At 34.0% G+C, this 19,792-nt stretch overlaps 4 protein-coding genes across 4 annotated transcripts in view; 2 read left to right on the top strand and 2 right to left on the bottom strand.

The window, feature by feature from the left end:
* Window positions 1–58: 58 nt before the first annotated feature.
* LOC129795934 (uncharacterized) lies at window positions 59–1,517 on the top strand. Its single transcript, XM_055837487.1, has 3 exons — window positions 59–211; window positions 278–359; window positions 421–1,517. The coding sequence occupies exons 1-3, from the start codon at window positions 109–111 to the stop codon at window positions 1,241–1,243; spliced, it is 1,008 nt and encodes a 335-aa protein (XP_055693462.1). The 5' UTR covers window positions 59–108; the 3' UTR covers window positions 1,244–1,517.
* LOC129795933 (4-hydroxyphenylpyruvate dioxygenase) lies at window positions 1,245–5,831 on the bottom strand. The gene is made up of 4 exons (XM_055837486.1): window positions 5,721–5,831; window positions 5,434–5,628; window positions 1,517–2,392; window positions 1,245–1,368 (listed from the first exon to the last, which is right to left on the bottom strand). The coding sequence occupies exons 1-4, from the start codon at window positions 5,721–5,723 to the stop codon at window positions 1,294–1,296; spliced, it is 1,149 nt and encodes a 382-aa protein (XP_055693461.1). The 5' UTR covers window positions 5,724–5,831; the 3' UTR covers window positions 1,245–1,293.
* A 4,673-nt stretch (window positions 5,832–10,504) lies between these two features.
* Window positions 10,505–11,587, bottom strand: LOC129795932 (ADP-ribosylation factor-like protein 1). Its single transcript, XM_055837485.1, has 4 exons — window positions 11,398–11,587; window positions 11,102–11,318; window positions 10,793–11,030; window positions 10,505–10,713 (listed from the first exon to the last, which is right to left on the bottom strand). Exons 1-4 carry the CDS (start codon window positions 11,399–11,401, stop codon window positions 10,630–10,632), a joined length of 543 nt encoding a protein of 180 aa, XP_055693460.1. The 5' UTR covers window positions 11,402–11,587; the 3' UTR covers window positions 10,505–10,629.
* Window positions 11,588–15,992: 4,405 nt separating this feature from the next.
* Window positions 15,993–19,792, top strand: part of LOC129795930 (ankyrin repeat and BTB/POZ domain-containing protein 2) — a 33,390-nt gene continuing 29,590 nt past the window's right edge. Inside the window, exon 1 of the mRNA XM_055837483.1 lies at window positions 15,993–16,543. The gene's annotated coding sequence lies outside the window, so the exon portion shown is untranslated. The remainder of the gene's footprint in view (window positions 16,544–19,792) is intronic.

The raw sequence follows: 19,792 nt of genomic DNA, 5'->3' as shown, positions 1-19,792 counted from the left end.
GAAAAGCCCGTTTTTATGGTAACTTTTTTATAGCAAAAACGTCCGGAAGTTTTCTTCTCATTTTATGGCATTCTACGTAGCAAAAGTCCGCCAAGAAAATTCAGGAAAATGGTTTGTGAATTTTGCGAGCGTTCAAGTGATAATACAATCATTGAAGATGAGAGTGATTGCTTCTACAATCTCCTGGAGAAAGCACGGAAGCATCATCTTGGTAAGAAAACAAAGCTCTCGCGGGGAAAAGAATCTCCCTAACCTCACTTTTTCTCCCTCGCAATAGATCTTCAATTGAAACTCCAGCGAATGTCCCTGGCTTATGAATCGGCAAAGAATGAGATTGATATCCTCAAGAAAGCTGATAAGTATGTTAAGAAACTAATGCTTTATTATTTTCTAAAGTTAAATAAAGAGAAATCTTTGTAGGTATCGTAAGAAAGAGCGAAAGGAGAAGCAAGAGAAATCCCCGAAGAAATTCTTCAATCCGGGAACTCAGGCAGTGCTTCCGGATAACGATTGGGAGGATGCTTTTAAGACAGCCGCTGATTCAGTTGACAAGGAAAATTCCCCAGTTGGCAAATGGAATTTAAGAAATTCCAGAATAATGAGGGATCTACTTCCATCTTCGGATGATCTGTTTGAGGATGATCAGGATGACAAAGTACCCAAATTGCCACAGAGAACAAAGTCCACGACAAAGGGGTCAGGGTGGATGTCCAAGAAGGATATTCTCAATGAGACAATCACCTCTAATAGGGCATTAACCTTTGAGAAACCCCCAATGCCCCTCAGTCGTCTCGATTCCATCAAGACACCTTCCCACACTCCGACAGTGCCTCCCGTAAAGCAAGAGAAGAAGCAAAAAATGCGACAGACAACACTGAATTTCAGCCGAGTGGATGCCGATGAGACTTTCTGTGAGGAATTGATTGATGCAACTCCGGAAGATCGTTGCACTTCCTTCAAGCTTCGCGATAGGATTAATTACCAAAGTGCTGATCCATCGCCAAAGGACAAATCAACAATTCTTTGCAATGCTGACGAATCAATTCTCATTCAGGACTCACAGGAAAAGGAAGAAGCTACAAAAGAAGCGGAAAAACCACGAGAAAAACCCGAAAATCCCCAAATTCTTCATTCCTTCGTCACTCCGGATGGGTTTTGGGATTTAGGATTTCCACCAACGGCCAAAACTCAACCCCCTTCGCCAAGTGATCGCCTCAGGAAGCGCCCCAAGAGAAATTCGTGAGTTTTGGGTTATTTTTCTTTAACTTTATTTTGCCATTTTCCTTATGTGCCTTACAAATTGCCCCGTTTTCCCTGATCCAATTCAATTGCTTCGAAAAGGGATTTAAAGTTCCCAGCACCGAAGCCCTAAAAGGAAGAAAGAAATTTGAATTATTCTGTTGCCATTTTCTTAATTGAATTAATAATAAAATTGTAAAAATTGAGCGAATTTAATTGACGAAATAATGAAAGAATAAGAATTTGATGAAATCTCAAGAAAAAATTGTTTTCTTACATTGTGATTGTGTCTCTGGATGACCTCAATGAAGACAGTTGGGCGATCTTGGACGTTCTTGCTGAAAATCTGCAGCAGGTACCCATTGTCGTCGTAATCAATGAGAATCTGCAATTCCTGCAGAACTTTGAGATCCTCCTTAATTTGCACTTTACTCTCCTTGAGACGTTGCCTTAGGATGTCGTAATAAGAGTCCGGAATGGTGAGGAAGTTCAACCCACGTGCACGCAAATTCCTTATAGCCGTGATAATGTCATCGGTGTTGAGGGCAATGTGCTGAATTCCAGCACCTCCGTAGTATTCCACATATTCCTGAATTTGGGATTTCTTCTTTCCATTTGCGGGTTCATTGATGGGAATCTTCACGGTTTCCTCGTAGTTTGTCATGACAATTGAGCGCAGTGCTGAGTACTCCGTGTGAATTTGTGAATCATCCACGGACCAGAAGCGATGGAACATGAGGGTCTTCTCGTACCACGCAGCAACACTCTCCATCTGCAAGTCAGGTTGATTGCCAACGGTGTGATCGATGAAGTTCAGTCCCACCGGTGGGAGGAGCTTAACAAGGGGATCTGGGCCCTCAAGGGGTGGCTTGAAGCCCGGCAGGAAGATCCCGCGGTACTTCCCGCGCTCCACAAAGGTGTGCGTTGTGTCCCCGAAGGTTTGCACAACGGCAAAACGAACCTTCCCGAATTCATCCTCCTCCTCCCAGATGTCACGCACGAGCTTCGCCCCTCGCTGCTTGGCTCTCTTGATGATCACCCCAAGATCATCCACCTCAAAGGCAATATCCTTCGTGCCATCGCCGTGCTTCACGAGGTGATCCCCAATCTCCGTGTTGCCGGGCTCGTACGCGGAAACAAACACAAAAACTATCTGCACAATTAAAAAGGGATAATTCCTTTCACTAAATTGTGAATTGAAAGAGGAAGAAGGGGGGCAGTTCAAGAAAATTTCTTTTGTTTGTAATTTTAAAGAAATTCTCCAAAAATTGGTGAGAGAAAGGAGTTTATTCACTGTTGGTATGGAAAAAATTCTTATTTAGAATAATAAGGCTTCAGTTAGGGGAACGTGGCCCAATTCCGACCTCCAAAGGTCCGCGCAGAATGAGAAAAAAATGATATAAAATAAAAAGCAATATTCTTAAATTTGGTATAGTTTTAAAGCCCATTTAATGCTGTTTTTTTACTTCCATAACTTACTACATTAAAAGTTTTATCGGTTTTAAGGGGGGTCTCTTGGGAAAACTGTTAGAATTTACATTAATATTGTCATTTTTTGGGGTTTTTCTTAAACATGGTTTTTCGATGTTGGTTACATTTAAAGCCTAATTATTGAAGTGTAAGAAAATCACTTTTCGCCATTTTATGTGCGACGCCATCTTGTGATTTTCCGACTTTTCCACAGAACTGCCCTAAAACACAAAGGTAGGTTTTTCTCAGGATCTACTGGATGGATTTTGATGGGGTAAAAGGCAAATGAAAGAGAAAATACCGATGCAGATTTTGATGTAGCGGAATTTTGAATTTCCTTTCTGGGGCGGAGAAAAGTGCAAAAATGTCAAAAACTTGTGAACATTTGTCACATTTTTCCACTTTTCTCAGCCCCAGAGTGGAAATTCAAAATTCTGCTACTTCAAAATCTGCATTGGTATTTCCTCTTTCATTTGCTTTTTACCCCATCAAAATCCATCCAGTAGATCCTGAGAAAAACCTACCTTTGTGTTTTGAGGAAAATCACAAGATGGCGTCGCACCTAAGATGGCGGAAATTGATTTTCTGACTCTTCAATAATTAGGCTACAAATGTAACCAATATTGGAAAACCAAGTTTAAGAAAAACCCCAAGAAAAATAAAAATATTTAAATTCACCAGCTCTCACAAGAGACCCCCCCCTTAAGTAATAGCGGATTGAAAAAAAAAGGTCGAAGGAGGTCGGAATTGGACCACATTCCCCTAATCTTGTTGCGGATAAAAAAAGAGTAAAACAATCGCCAAGGAAATACTCATTTTCCCCTTCGGGATCAGCTGGTAAAAACCGGTAAAGATTTTCCCAAAAAATGCCTAGAGTGACGTAACTGTTGTGCTTTTTGTCTCTTAATTCATGAATCTGAACGATTTAATCTTAAATTGGAACTTAAGGTTTAATTTCATCCAGTAAACTTAAAAATTTCTTATAAAAATCACTGCCAAATCATTAATAGACAAAAAATACAATAGTGACGTCATTCTTTACATTTATTCAGTTTTTCCCATATTTGTCGTATAAAACAATAAAAGTAGCAATAACTGATGATTTTTTGGGCAAAACTTCTATATTTTCTCAATTAGTTCCATTAGGAAGAAAATGTAAAGTTTGGAGTGGATTCTGGTAAAAATCTTTTCTTTTATAGCAACTTAAAAGTTCTTGTAAGATTTTGACAGATTTTGTTTTGAATCGTTCTATTGTCATTCTATAAAAGACACACAAAGAATTTGTTGTTCTTGGAAAGAGGCAGGAAGATCTTTAAAGAGTTCTTGAACAACAATTTTCCTTCAAAACCCCAATTAACACTTGGAGGACAAAACTGGTAATCACTGCCAATTCGACTTCTTTAACCCTTGGAGGATCAAGGTTTCTAACCTCAAAACTACCTCAATTTTTTCACAAAAGTAAATGTTTTTTCCAAATTTTCTTTCAGTGAACTTGAAGTAATTGAATTTTTTAATTCAGTAGTGATTGAAAAAAGTCGAATTGACCACTTTATCCAGCAAAATCCGCCATGGATTAAACTCAGTTAAGAGGTCATAAATTAAAATCTAAATAACTTATATTGATAAATTCTACATCTATGTGTAGGCGACTTCAAATACTATAAGTTCACCAAAAGAAAATCTAAAAAAAAACGTTTTCTTTATAATAGAATATTAAACTCCAAATTTGAGATTAGAAATTTATGTCTTTGAAGTGTTAAAGAAAGAAATAAAATGTAAAAATCTTATAAGATTTTTTCCAGAATACCAAAAATTTTATAATTGACGAATTGTAAGAAAAGAAAAGATTTATATCAGAATCTGCTACTTTCTTTGACGATTTCTTATTAATTTCTTGTCTTCTGCGTAAGTTTAACTATGTGTCGATTAAATCTTTGAATGAATAATTTTTCCTAACAGGCAGTGACTAAATTCCTTTAGTGAAAATTTATTTTACATTTTAATGAATAAGCTTTTTTTAAAGGTGGAACGAAAGATTTTTTTTTTGAAAGACAAATAAAGTTTTAAAATTCATTGCAGTTTTATTTTTATTTTACAGATTGAAAAAAATCTTTTTTTTTCTGAAGCTTTCAACTTTGGACTTGAAATGTTCATTGTCTGGTCAGAGTTTTTCTTAAACGTCGGAAAACATTACTTTTTGCTTGGATTTCAATTTAATTTTAATGCACTTCATCGTTGCTTAATATTTATATCGTCATTACGTCAATAAAAGATTTTTTTAAAATAAAAATCATAAAAATATTTTTACCCTTTACCGTCTACAAATTATTCAATGAAGGTAATTTTTTTTTAGATAATCTGCTTTTTACTGATTTTGCGTTTGTAGTTTTCTCTTCCTCCTCTTCCTTAATGATCAATTTAGGATTTAATTAATGATCGTTAAAAATGTTTTTTTAGTGATTATAAAAAAATCAGAAAATAATAAGTTGGAGCTTAGCAACAATTGAGACGGATTTTTAAAAAATATTTTATAAAACTTTAAATAAATAGCTTATTAGATAAAAAGGAATATTAATTGCAAAATTGAAAAATAATCCACAATAGATCTTGGCACGAAAGGGTTAACACACCCCTCACTTTCCCTTATTGCAAAAAATGCTTTTTTAGACCAAAAATTATTATTAAAAAAAAGATCAATTATTCACTCTTCGAAGGAATACTCACTTTATTCTGCTTCACAGCGTGCTTCACAACTTTCCGGGAGTTAGTTTCTAGGCCCGCATAGCCTAGGGGTTCAAAGCCGAAGCGTGTAATGTAGAAACTAGCTGCCTGCTTTGCATTTCCCACCCAAAAGGTCACATGGTCGAAGCAGAGAAATCTTCCTCCATCTGGCTTTGGGCCCTTGTCCGTGTACGTAGTCTATGTACATATATAGGAAAAGGAGTTTATGCACGCTTGCTACACCCAAGAAACACTACAAGAAAAAATAAATTTGAAAAAGAAAAACTTACCATTGCTACACAGAATTCACTTAAAAATCACAATCACTGGTCGAGGAGATAATCCACTGAGAGATTTTAAGAATAAACTACGATCATTCCTGGCGTAGACTGTGGCTTTTATAGTCTCTGGCGACAGACCTGTGAGTTACTAAACTAGTTTCTCATCTGTGGCGCACTCCATGGTCATAAATTAGCCGCGGAAATCACATCTGAAACGCATTCCGTAGCCACACGTAATGAAATATTGAAAAGTTCTTTGACTTTCTCAATGCTGAACCCTTTGAATTTGGCGGGAAAATTCTAATGGGAGCCCAAAGAGGGATTCTTGGGCAAATCCCAGGGAAAATGGATCAGGATTCCTCCTAAAAATCCTTATGCACGTGCATGAGACATGATCAGCCGTAAAAATGTCTTATGTGTGATTAAGGCAACAACATACAAAGTCGGATAAACAAAATTCTTGTTTTTCTCGCATAAGAATAAATTATAGAAAAATAAGACGAGCCCCTTAGTGGAGGAAAACTTGTCCTCAAACATATTTTTTGATTTGATTTGAATATCATTAGCAACTCACCTGCCTCCCAACTGATAAATCGTTTTGATCGTGATTCCATTCCGTGCTGTTGCGAGGTGGGATTTAGTAGGAGAAGAAAAAAGAAGAGAAGCTTATTTTGCCATGCCCTCCGCATGTCCACAAGCTTTCTGTGTGCTGGTCACTCACAAAACATGTGGCTAAACGACTCCATCACTCCATCAGATCGCACGGATGCATTTAAAAGATGTTCAACCATTTGTTGCGTCATGAAAGTTTAAATTTCAATAGAAAATCATATTAATTTAACTCTTTCAACCCTGACGAGACAGACGAGTCTTTAACCTGCTGGCCGCCAAGACCTTGGAGCTTCCTTAACACTTAGAGGATTTATGTGGACACCGTGTCCATTTCGAGTTTTTAAATCGTCATAGATTAAAATGTATTGAACCTATCGTGATAAGTACCACGTCTATGTGTAGGGAATTTCAATTACTTTAAGTTAGGCTAAAGAAAATCCGGAAAATATTTTGCTTTTTAAAAGATAATTAAGGTCAAAGTCGAAAATATACGCGGAGGATGAAAATGGTCACCGTGACCAACGGTTTTTTTTTCGAAAAAAATCGACGCGCCCGAAGATTATGAACCATACTCCTGTGTTAAAAGATAGGAATATGGTTCATAATCTTCGGGCACGTCGAAATACTCTTTTGCACAATTGTCAAAGTGTTGTTTACTTTTTTTTTTACATAAAAACTCCGGAAAATTCAATACTTAAAATAAGCAAATACAAGGATTAATCTAAAAAAAACCCTTCAGGTAGCCTCCATAAATTGTTTTCTTTTGAGATTGATAAGTGGTTTCAGCGCACCCATAAAAACCAATATTTCAGATTGTCTATCGATTTCACTCTTCCATTATAATATTTTTTTATCCAAAGTTTGCGCGAAGCGCAATAAATCCCCCCATTAATTGAATAAAATATGCACGCATAGTTATTTTGCAAATGCAATCTTCCATATTTCCTTGAAATATTTGAAAAAAAAACCGTTGGTCATTCTGTCCAATTTCATCCTCCGCGTAAGTGAAAATTGCCCGGTCCTCCGAGTGTTAAAAGATAATTAAGGTCAAAGTCGAAAATATACGCGGAGGATGAAAATGGTCACCGTGACCAACGGTTTTTTTTTCGAAAAAAATCGACGCGCCCGAAGATTATGAACCATACTCCTGTGTTAAAAGATAGGAATATGGTTCATAATCTTCGGGCACGTCGAAATACTCTTTTGCACAAATGTCAAAGTGTTGTTTACTTTTTTTTAACATAAAAACTCCGGAAAATTCAATACTTAAAATAAGCAAATACAAGGATTAATCTAAAAAAAACCCTTCAGGTAGCCTCCATAAATTGTTTTCTTTTGAGATTGATAAGTGGTTTCAGCGCACCCATAAAAACCAATATTTCAGATTGTCTATCGATTTCAATCTTCCATTATAATATTTTTTTATCCAAAATTTGCGCGAAGCGCAATAAATCCCCCCATTAATTGAATAAAATATGCACGCATAGTTATTTTGCAAATGCAATCTTCCATATTTCCTTGAAATATTTGAAAAAAAAACCGTTGGTCATTCTGTCCAATTTCATCCTCCGCGTAAGTGAAAATTGCCCGGTCCTCCGAGTGTTAAAGGGCCAAGGTGGGGTCGTTGAACGACCCCAAGAAGGAAGTCGATTTTCTCATAAACTTTAAAACCGGGAACTGTCGGGTCACTACCTTTAGACTCCTTATATAGCCCTCTTGCCCCTTGCATCAGAAATTCGCCACCCGGAAACACGCAGAAGAAGATATTAGGGAAAAACATTTTTCACTCATTTTTCACACTTTCTTCGTGAGAAATTTGCCACGAAGTTGACCGCAACTGCTATTTTTTTCACTATTTCCCCACATTCCCCTCACTTCCCGCACCGTGATAAATGGCAATATTTCTCGAATATTCTTTATTGTTTTGCACATTTATATGCTTCTAATTATGTTTTATGTTGTTTATGTTACTTATTCGCGATAATTCTGACACTGAGATGGTAAAGTGAGAAAGTAAACACAACCCTTCAACCCCCTTCAACCATATGATTTATGATGTGACTAACTTCATTCTAAGAAATTTTCCGCAGCATGGCCGTTACACCAATTTTTGAATTCCCTTCTTCTACATTTTCCTTTATAACTTTTCTTGTGGTGGACGGATTGAGCTGAAATTTTTACACAACCTCCTCAGATAACCAAAGAACTTATTTCCAAAAGATGGGAATGGTATCTTTTATATTTATTAAGTTATAGCACGAAATATAGGGCTGGGGTCGTTCAACGACCCCGCTTGGCGGCCTAGAGGTTAAGTTATTTTTTAGGTTGCCAAATCTTCATTTTTTGTCTGTTTTTCAGACGAATTTTACAGATTTGGGAACGAAAATTAAATTTTGCATTACTTAAAAAGGGTTAATAATAGTAAAAATTGATAAGATTCTAAAGAATTTAAAATAAATTGAAGCGTTGATTTCAAGTTAAATTGAAATCATATTTGTCTCTGTTAAAATCATACTCACAAAAAACCTTTGCAACAACGACAACGTCTTAAAACTAGAATTTCAAGCTTATTTTTGGCCGATAATGAATCTTATTTTGACCAGAAATAACTTCACTAATAGGAAAAAAAGAATAAGCGCGAATGGTTAATATTTTGAAAGGAGTTTCTTCATTTTGAGGTTTTCATAACATTTTTTGAAGATTAATTTACGATACAAAGAAAATCTTGTTAAAAGTTGATTTATAAGAAAAGAGAAAGACTTTTAATTTCCATTAGAATTATGAAGAAAGTAAAAATCTAGAAATTACACCAAACCCACCAAACCACATCTGAGGTCTTTCGTTTCAAATAGATAGCTACATTGAGCTTATGCTTCATTGATTAAATCCATTGTGTTTTATCTGAAGCATATCTGAGCATAGAAGCATATGCTTCATGTTTTTAAAAATAAACTAAAGCAAAGTATAGAGGTGTGGCTTTTGCATTTTTCGGAACATCTTTGCCTAATTTTCTCAACTGTTTCTAAACTAATAAATGATTATGATCAATAAAATTATGGAAAAATCTCTAGCTTAGTCGTCCTGCAAGGTAGGCAAAAAAATTGAATTTTTTTGGGTAATTTTAATAGATTTTGAAACGAAATAAGAATACGAAATCATCAATTTCTTTGAATCTTTAACGTTTAGGACTATTTGTTGTTGCATAGTTTTCGTAATTATTAGTCCATTTTTTCGTAAATGGTGCAACATAAGATAAATTAAAAAGTCTTTCTTTTATATAATTGAATCGCGCATATGCTGCATTGCATCGTTCCATGAAAGTTCATCTTAAAACAAAGATTTTTTGATTAAAAATCTCTCAAAAAAGTGAATCAAAATATCCTAACTTGAAATTATAAAAAACACTCAACCAAGGCAAAAGATGCATATGTTTTATGCATTTAACCCTTGGAGGATTTTGCTGGCCAATGTGGCCAATTCGACTCTTTTCAATCGCCACAGAATTAAAATCTATTTAACATTTCGTGCGAAATTCTACATCTGTGTATAGGAAGGTTTCATTACTCGAATATCGTCGAAAGAAAACTTGGAAAAATATTTTCTTTTGAGAAAATGAAGGTCAAACTTTTGAGGTTAGAAACCTCGATCCTCCATGTTTATATATTAGAGGCGTGGCTTTCACATTTTTTCAGCCAATTATTTGTTTTCTCTTCCGGAAATATCAAAGAAAAATGAAAAGTCTCAAAAGCTTTACTTGAATGTTTCCTTTTGTTTGATTGGTGTGTGTCTTTGAATGGCATGACAACATGGATAAAGGTGAATAGACTCCTTTAATGAAGTAAGGATTTTTCAAAAGAGCTTAAAGGAATAATTTGAAAATTCGTCAAATAGATTAAAATAATTTTGCGCCTTTTTTGTTCATCTCACATCTATTCAATAGCTTAATTTTCTTTTTTATCAAATAGTTTTACAATATGAATACATTTTTTCTGACATTTTTAATTCAGCAAAATTGAGGAATTCTTCCTGGAATTTTGCACACATCCTTTATATAAATTGTAAATAATAATTTTCTCCTTCCTTTTCTATCACTATGATATAGAAAAATGCATCCTTCGCAGCACTTTTTGTTTGTTTTTCCTTTTGGGGAGCTCAGAGACGACGAAAAAGAGACAGCAGTGTTGTGTTAAATTATAATTTATAAATGTTTTTTTTTTCTTGCTTTCACTCGTAAACAAAGTTTGGGATGTTTTTTTTTTGGGAGGGAGGATGGGGGTTGTTGTGTGCTCTTTGACTACGGAGAAGGCTATTTTCTCGATTGGAGTGCCGTCGAAAGCCAATCCATAGCAGCGTCCAGACCTTCACCCTTCTTTGCTGACGTCTTGAATATCTGTTAGAGGGGAAAGAGAGAAGATTTTCGTGATTTAGTGGGGGAGGAAATGCAACGTGGGGGCGGTGTTGGTATTTACTTGGAACGTGCGATTTTTGAGTGCATCTAAACCTAGAGCTTGATGCACTTCAGCCACACTCATGCACCCATCCATATCTTGCTTATTTGCGAGGACAACAAGAATAGCTCCAGCTAGTTCGTCCTCGCGCAACATGTACAGGAGTTCGTCTTTTGATATTCCTATCCTGTCTCGGTCGGCTGAGTCTACCACGTAGATGATGGCGTCTGTGTTGCTGTAGTAGCACCTCCAGTAGGGCCTAAAAAACAACGTGTGTGCAATTAGTAGGAACTTTCATACCTTCCGGACATCCTCCTGAGGATATTTTACCTAATACTCGTCTGTCCACCGAGATCCCAAACTTGGAACTTGAGGTTTTTGTATGTAACCTGCTCTACGTTAAAGCCTATCGTTGGAATTGTGGTAACAACCTCCCCCACCTGCAGTCTGTACAGGATTGTTGTCTTGCCAGCCCCATCGAGACCCAGGATGAGGATACGCATTTCCCGGGAGCCAAGGAGGCCGCGGAAGTAGCTGAGAAGTCCACCTGGAAGGGTGAGAAAAATCCACCCACATTGAATCATCGGCCTCTCCACAAGATAATCTCGCACAGGAAAAACACTCACCCATTTCTTTGTATTTTCCACCTGCAGTATAACACCACGGAGTCAGGGATCACAACACGTTGCACGGAGGGGCTCCTGCTGGCCCAGAGAAACACAATCCCTTTGCAATTTTGATGAGAAAACACAAAATTCGTATATGTGGAGGAAATTTGATTTCGTGACAGCTGTCAACCACCCTGAAGTTTTTGGTCAAGATCGCCGACTAATTGAGGCGATGCCGTATATGTTTAAGATTTTCAAAATAATTATTTTTCTAAATTTTATTTTAAAAATGAAAAAAAAATGATTTTTTACTTCACAGAATAATCAAAATTTTAATTTTTAACGTTTTATCAATAAAAATTTCTTTAGGAAGGCCATCTAATTTACAATCGAATGGCTTTTTTTGATATTTTCAAGGAAATTTACATTAAATATTCAACATTTTTATTGTAAAAGAAAATCAAAAAAGAAATTGTTTTGCAATTGGCAATAGGACATCAGCTCATTTAGTCGACGTTCAATGGCCAATGTTCAACTCCAAAAACTTCAGGGTGGTGTTTAAGCTTTCAAAAACTTCCGCTGCAAAATTATCATATTTTGGCGCTATTGGTTGATGAGAAACTGAGACGAACGAGACGAAAGTATTTCGTGGAAATTGACCACATTTAATTAAAACGGCCAATAACGACAGAACTTAACCCTTGGAATGCGGAGCGGGGTCGTTGAACGACCCCAGCGCTATATTTCGTGTTATATCTCCATAAATATAAAAGATACCATTCCCATCTTTGGGAAATAAGTTCCTTGGTTATCTGAGGAGGTTGTGTAAAAATTTCAGCTCAATCCGACTACCACAAGAAAAGTTATTAAGGAAAATGTAGAAGAAGGGAATTCAAAAATTGATGTAACGGCCATGCTGCGGAAATTTTTTTAGAATGAAGTTAGTCACATCATAAATCATATGGTTGAAGGGGGTTGAAGGGTTGTGTTTACTTTTTCATACCTTCTCAGTGTCAGAATTATCGCGAATAAGTGACATAAACAACATAAAACATAATTATAAGCATATAAATGTGCAAAACAATAAGGAATATTCGAGAAATATTGCCATTTATCACGGTGCGGGAAGTGAGGGGAATGTGGGGAAGTAGTGAAAAAAATAGTGGTTGCGGTCAACTTCGTGGCAAATTTCTCACGAAGAAAGCGTGAAAAATGAGTGAAAAATGTTTTTCCCTAATATCTTCTTCTACGTGTTTCCGGGTGGCGAATTTGTGATGCAAGGGGCAAGAGGACTATATAAGGAATCTATAGGCACTAACCCGACAACTCCAGGTTGTATAATTTGGGAGAAAATTGGCCTTCTTTTTGGGGTCGTTCAACGACCCCACCTTCGCATTCTACGTAACTACCAAGGCCTCCGCATTCCAAAGGTTAAACAATTTTTTCAGAAAAATCGTGAATTTTGTGAAAATTTGATTAATTTATTATGCAAATTTACAATTTATTATGCAAATAAATAAAAAAAATCGACAGGTAAATTTTTAATGATAGGACATTCAAATATTAAACAGTTAGAATAAAAATTGATTACCATTGGAACATCCTTTTAACCCTTTCGCGTTTTTTGAGTTCATACGCAGACCCAAGACTGAAATATTTTATTTTTCCAACTTAAGAAATAATTTAATTCCCGCAGAAGAAGCCAAAGAAGATGTTTTGCTTCTATAGAAAGAAAAGAGCGCATGTTTCAATTTTTCATTGGGACGCGAAAGGGTTAAAGGACTTTATTCATTTTATTTTATAATAGATTTTATTCAATTCAATTGCACATGTGAAGCTATTTTTAAGGACGTTTCGTATAAAATTTGGAATAATAATTCCTAAAGGAGAGAATGGGGTAAAAAGAGTTATAAACTAGAAAATTTTTAATTTTTTTTCATTTAAAAATTATAAATTGTTCAAACGAAGGCTCAAAGGGGGTTTAATTGGAATCTCTAATTAAACATATGTTTAGTTTTCTTTGGTTCCTCTTTTAACCCTTCAATGACTGATTTACGATGATTTTCTCAATGAAAGTTTTTCGTTAGAAAAATTGTTTTTGTACTAATTATTTAAGTATTAAACCGCCTTATTTGCTCGAATAAAAATTAAACATTGTGCGACTACTTAAGCCAATATCAAGGAAACATAAATTCTAAAATAAAGCTCAAAGAAAGTGAAAGAAATTAATTTTCTTTTTATTAAATTTACTGAATTAATTAAAATAGTTTAATTTAACTCTGCAATTAGAACTAATTTGAGTGACTAAATATACGATTAAAGCCACTCTCCCCTATTTTAACCCTTATGTAGCCTGGAATGTTTCTGTCCCACATTACATTTTAATTCCTCCTTCTTTTTTGCACATCACTGCATGCAATTTTAATTGATTTCTTATTGAGTTAACGTGGCATTTTCATGATATTTCTTTTGCTTTTATGCTGGACATAAATGTGCCAAGAGGTAGCGGTTTAAATGCAGCAGAAAGTTATATAAAAAAAGATGTTTTCCAATCAATTTGGAAGATTATAGGAATTTTTTTGGTGGATGATTTTCGTTAATTTTTTATCAGAATTCTTATCAGTTTTGGGTTTTTATTTTTTTCGATTAAATTCCAAAGACAATGTCCCCCGCGGATGCCAAAAAAATAAGACGATGATGTGGATAAAAAAAAAGAGATGATGGATATTTTAAAATTGAAGCTACACACACAATAAATTCTTGAGATTCCATCAAGGAGAGGAGACAAGTGATGAAGAAGAGTTGAAGAGTTTTAATATAAATAATTTTTATTTCTTCTTAGAATCTCACCTTTCTCTCCACTCTACCTTACCAAAGCACACACGGGGCAATCCAATCGATGGTTAAAAGAAGAAGATAATGTGAAAAGGAAGACAAGAAGGGATAAATAGATGCATATACAGACGTACACATGAAAATTACTTTCTGCCTCCGGCTATATTCTGCTGTGTACTTCTCTACCAATTCTTGTTCTTCTGCGCCTTGTGTCCTCAACACTTTTCTCAACATACAATCTTCGCACGTATGCGCTTCTCTTTCTCATTATACCTACCTTTTCACATGGGGAGTGTGCGTGTTCTTATATATGCAGAGATCTCAAGAATATAGTTGCAGCGGTTCACGAGAAATGATTTTTTTCTTCAATCTGAATATTTCCTATTGGGCAAAAGATGCTGAAAATTGTTAAATTTTCAGTTTCATTTTAATTTTATTTTTTTTTAAAGAAATAATATTGATAAAGGGGTCGGATTCTGTTAAAAATCTTTTATTTAATTTCTTACGTTAAAAATTGTTGCGAGATTTTGGCAGTTGACATTTTTAAATCGTTCAGTTTGTTCTGTTGAAGAGGAGCAAAGGATTAATTATTCCAGAAAACAATCCTACAAAATTTTAAAGAATTCTGGAAAAGGAATTTTCATTCTAAATTACGATTAAAGAAAGATACAAACTGTCAAAATCTCTTAAGATTTTTCATAGAATACCAAAATTTCCAAATTGACGAATTTTAAGGGAAGACGGTAAAAGATTTTTAATTAATCAACCCCGTTATTACCATTTCTAAAAGAAATAGGTTTGATAATGATTTATTAAATTTTTAGTCCTATTCAACGACTAAGAAGTCTTTGAACTTTCAAGAATTTATTATGAAATTTCAAGGATTTCTTGGTAGCTGAATCTCAAGTTCTAAACGAAATAGGCAATTGTTTATGATTTACATATTCAATTTTTGTTCAATAAATTGGCCTGGTTGGCGCTTTATACCACATAGATTAAAATAAAAAAAGTTCAAAATTATTCGAATGATTTTTATGTTCATTGAAAATGCAAAATAAAGTTATTGATTTTGATTCTGTAGCTAAATCTTGATTTAATTATATTTTTGCAGTATTTCTGTGTAATATTTTTTATTATAAATAAAGATCTTGAAAAATTGAGCTTGATTTTGTTAAAAGATCTTTTTTATTTAACTTGAAAGGCCTTAAATTTTAACAATTTTTATTTTTTTTATAGTTCAAACCTCCATTTGCTATCAAACTGATAACAGCGCTCTTGTATTAAGCCAGCTGAATAGTTCCTATAAAATTCAAATACTTAAAAACTTCTTTTCATTCATTTCAATTTAAAAAAAATGATTATAAATAAACGATATTTATTTAAAAAAAAAACAAGCGTTGAAAAAATACTTGAATTTCTTTGCAATTATTTAACGTTTCCCGCTGCAATTAGTGGTAGGTAAAGGTATGGTGGTAAATTGAAGACGAAGTTTTAAACACTCCACACACACACTTGTACTACCCAAAGGTATTTTAATTTTTAATTTTATTTATGTTCTTTTTGTACGTTGATAACTTGTTGATTCCGCATAGGGAGAGAGCGCGACAAGAATTGTGTGCGCAGAAATGAGAGGTTCGTATGAAAGGCGCATTTTGCTCTTTCTTAGATCGGTTAGGAGGAACAAATACACAGGCATCGGGCATCCACAAGAGGACAAACACGGTCGCATGAAGGTGTTTGGGATGAAGAGAAAGAAGAGAACGAGTCGCGCGATTGAAGAAGAAGTCGATCGTCCAAGAGTCGGTCGAGTTAGTCATGGACCATTGGATGCTGCTTCCTAACCGTCGTCCACTTTAGTTCGCTCATCGAAGAAAATTGATCAAGTTTTCGCGGTTCTTTTTCCCTCCCAGCACGGGCGCATCCGAATTTTCGAATTCTTCCCATTTTCTTGTTGTTGAAAAAGTGCTCAAAACGAAGGAAAATTCTCAAAATTGAAAGATTTTTTCTTAAGTGGTACGTGTATGTGTTGAGGGAAAAATGCTGGGTGGGATGAGAAGTGGGATGAATTGTGAAATGCCCCAGAGATTGTGAAAAAAAAAGAAAACGCCTAGAGTGCCAAGTGGTTTTGTGCTTTGTTTGGAATGAAATACCTCACAATTGCAATGGATACTTACTATTAAATTCCACCATAGACATACCCAATATATACCTATAATTAGTAGAAGAACAAAAATTCCGAGCTTCAGCAGCCAGAAAACCTGCAATTGATTGGGATTCCTTCAACAAAACAACCATCTTTTACCAAGAGGACAAGAACCCTGGTGCACAGGTAAAAAAAAACCCCAAGAATGGCATGAAAAAAAAAATCAAATTCCTCAAGATCAAAACACACAAAGGATAACCAAAGCAAAAAAAACATACGCTACAATTAGTGCAGATGCCTTTGGTAGAGGAAGGAAAAAAAAGCAGAGAACATGCAAAGGAGAGAGTCCGAGAGAAGAATATTTAGGTTATTATATAACGATATATATGTAGGTACATAATACCTACACTATATTCATTCCGAAAAAGCAATTCTTGGCAATGTGCAATAGAAAGTCTCCAAGACATTATTTTATCTCATTTAATAATGTTGGTTGTGTGGTTATATAGCCGATTGGAATGTGGTCTTTTTGTGCTTCAGCCATATACGAGCGAGTATAGTGGTTGGCTTTTGCTCTTTGAGCACAGCATTCACTCCCAATTCCTCCATCGTGCCACGAAGAACCCCAAAGAGAAGCTCACAATAAGGTGGGAATGCTCATTGGCTAATATGATTCTTAATTATGCGACCAAAATGCGAAGGTAAAGCGGATGCTATTTTCAATGCAAAATACTTCAAAAAATCCAAAAGAAAATGTTAAATTTAATTTTTTTTTAATTTTAAGGGAAATATTTGTGCAATGGATTAGAATTTCTACGTTTAAATTAATATAAGATTTTTTAAAAATTATATATGTATTCTGGACTCAAGAATACATGGTCTTGTTTTATTGATTCTGAGAATCTACATAATTTTTTTTTAAATTTATTAAGAAAAAAAATATCAAAGATATTTTCGTAGTCTGATAGTGAATGATACATCTCTTGATTACAAATAATGGGAAAGAATTTGTTGTTATTGTTGATTCTGACGGAAAAATACTGCAAAGATTTTAATAAATAAGAAGGGAGTTCTAGAGAGAAATTCTTATAAATAACTTACATATTTTCTGTGCTGTAGAATTAGACTTTTATTAATTTTTTTTGTGATTTTCTTGATTAAAATATAGTCCTGATATATTGCTGATTTCGACAGAAAAATATTAGAATAATTTTTTTTAAACGATCAATATTTAACGATTTATTTTACGAAATTGATTAATTTTCATTAAATAAACAAATGAGTCCAACAAAACGATTTATTTTTTGGTTTGTAGAAAGACTTTCTTTAATTTTTAGAATTTTTGATTAATATATTTTTTATGTAATTGCTGATTTTGACGAAAAACTATTAGAATATAATTATTTATTTTGATTAAGAAAGTTAAGAATATATAGTTTGGAAAAAATCCTTTGCAAATTGCTTTGGGCAACTTAAGTATAACTTATTAGTTTATTTTAGAATTAATTTTTTACGAATTTAGACTGAAAATATGAGAGTGGTTGTGTAAGGTCAATACTTTTAGTGATTTTTTGAGAAAAAAATTAAATTTCTTTGACCTAAAATCCTCTAAATAGTTTAGTTAGAATTTTCTGTGTTGTAGAACTAATTTTCCTAATTTTCTTAGTTGAAATATTCTTGATGCGTATCGCTGATTTCGATGAGAAAAATTCAAAACAAATTTAAAGAATATTATTTTGTGGGAAATTTAAGGAAAAATTATTGGTTTTCATCTATATAAAATACTAAAACTGATTGAAGAATTAAAGATAAACTATTCCTAAGATTTCCTAACCTCTTAGCAAAGGTTTACAATAAATTGTCTAATTATGTCTAATTAATAAAATAAAATGCCTAATAACAATATAAGTGAATTCTTACAAGGAGGTCCGTGGCTAATCTATCACATAGCAAAGATCAAGAAAACTACACACGAATCAAATACCAAAATCCATTCACCTGATTATTTATTTGATTTTTTTTCCCTTCATTTTTCTTCTTCACCACACGATGGCATAAAATTGTATGCGCGGACAAAACGATTGCGGGTATTAGATATTTTTGTAATTGCACTGAAATGGCAAATCGATGTGGAAGAGAATTTAAGAAAAAAAAAAGAAACATCAGCATGTCGCAAATACAAAAATGGTATGTGATTAAGGAGTGTGAAGTGGTGGTTAATACTAAAATTGTGTGTATTAAAACAATTTGCAGTGAATAATGCCTAAAAGACTATATTTTTCCCAACATCTTTTCCCTATATTGGAGTCTAATTGGATGCCAAATGGGACGACCATTGAGGCAAATAATGTTAAATTTACACCCATCAATTCTCATGATTAACTCTGTAATTTTTTTTTGTTTTACGGGAGGATGAGCTAAATTGGCCCGTGTTAGGAATGATTCTATTTAAGACAAAGATTATGAATACAAATATTATGAAAGATTCTTTTTTCAAATTCTTGTTTAGAAATTAGTTAATAAGGATTTTTAAATTTTAAATATTATTATTTTTTCATTTTATCTGAAATATTCTTGATGTAATGCTGATTTCGACGAAAAAACAAGAACATTCTCCTAAACTTTTAAATAATAAAACGATTAAAATATCTTCCAATAAATTTTCATATAATTATGAGAAGAAATTAAAGTCAAGTAAGAATAAAGTTCGCATTTAGTCCATTCTCCCCTACATTTTACAATGCTTCTTTTGAGTTTTAACTTGTGGATTTTGTCGTTTTTTTTCATTTGTACCTTTTGCATTTTAATGCACAATCTTTAGGCTGTGGGTGAAAGTTTTCATCTTGTCCTTTGTGGTGCACAATAAAACACAAAATTTTACTTGATTGCATCAAAAACCGAATCACCTCGATTTATTGCAATGCTCTGCTGCAATAAAAAAAAACCTTTGCATAAGAGACGACTCTCAAGATGAAATCACGAAGGGTACAACAAAAACATTGAAAGTCATCCAAGTTTCTCTTTAATTTTTATTATTTAAAGATTTTTCATGATGCAGCACATCCGTTTTGCATGAAGAAAACTTCGTTTTATTTTTACACCAATCATTTTGCCCAAAAAAAACTTATTTAATTGGATGAAATTATTTCTATAGGCTGCGTGATTTTATTTTTTATTGCTATTTGCTGACATTTGATATTCACATTATATTGGTGCTATTTACAAAATTAGTTTACTCCCAGAAAAAAAAGGATTGGAAATAAAATGGAAATGATGGTGAATTTGGTGAGCGTGTAGGTTGAATAAAATGAGTGCCAATTGCTACTGAATTTCCTTAAAAGAATGACGGAAATTACACCATTTATTGCCAATTTATTATATAAAAAAATAATAGTAAACACTCAGAGTCTAAAAAGCTCTTTTTTCTTTTCATTT

Source organism: Lutzomyia longipalpis, chromosome 4 (genome assembly GCF_024334085.1).
Source record: "Lutzomyia longipalpis isolate SR_M1_2022 chromosome 4, ASM2433408v1".
Lineage (NCBI taxonomy): Eukaryota > Metazoa > Arthropoda > Insecta > Diptera > Psychodidae > Lutzomyia > Lutzomyia longipalpis.
Note: the sequence above shows the minus strand (reverse complement) of the source record. Positions and strands in the feature narration are given on the sequence as shown.

Excerpts from the sequence above, each read along its gene's own strand:
- LOC129795934 (XM_055837487.1), top strand. The coding sequence starts at position 109 with ATGGTTTGTGAATTTTGCGAGCGTTCAAGTGATAATACAATCATTGAA. Across the intron at positions 212-277 it reads AGCACGGAAGCATCATCTTG|ATCTTCAATTGAAACTCCAG; the intron begins GTAAGAAAACAA and ends CCCTCGCAATAG. Across the intron at positions 360-420 it reads ATCCTCAAGAAAGCTGATAA|GTATCGTAAGAAAGAGCGAA; the intron begins GTATGTTAAGAA and ends AAATCTTTGTAG.
- LOC129795933 (XM_055837486.1), bottom strand. Across the intron at positions 2,393-5,433 it reads ACGCTGTGAAGCAGAATAAA|ATAGTTTTTGTGTTTGTTTC; the intron begins GTGAGTATTCCT and ends TTAATTGTGCAG. Across the intron at positions 1,369-1,516 it reads TCCAGAGACACAATCACAAT|GGCTTCGGTGCTGGGAACTT; the intron begins GTAAGAAAACAA and ends TCTTCCTTTTAG.
- LOC129795932 (XM_055837485.1), bottom strand. Across the intron at positions 11,031-11,101 it reads GGTGGACAGACGAGTATTAG|GCCCTACTGGAGGTGCTACT; the intron begins GTAAAATATCCT and ends GTTGTTTTTTAG. Across the intron at positions 10,714-10,792 it reads TCAAAAATCGCACGTTCCAA|ATATTCAAGACGTCAGCAAA; the intron begins GTAAATACCAAC and ends CCCCTCTAACAG.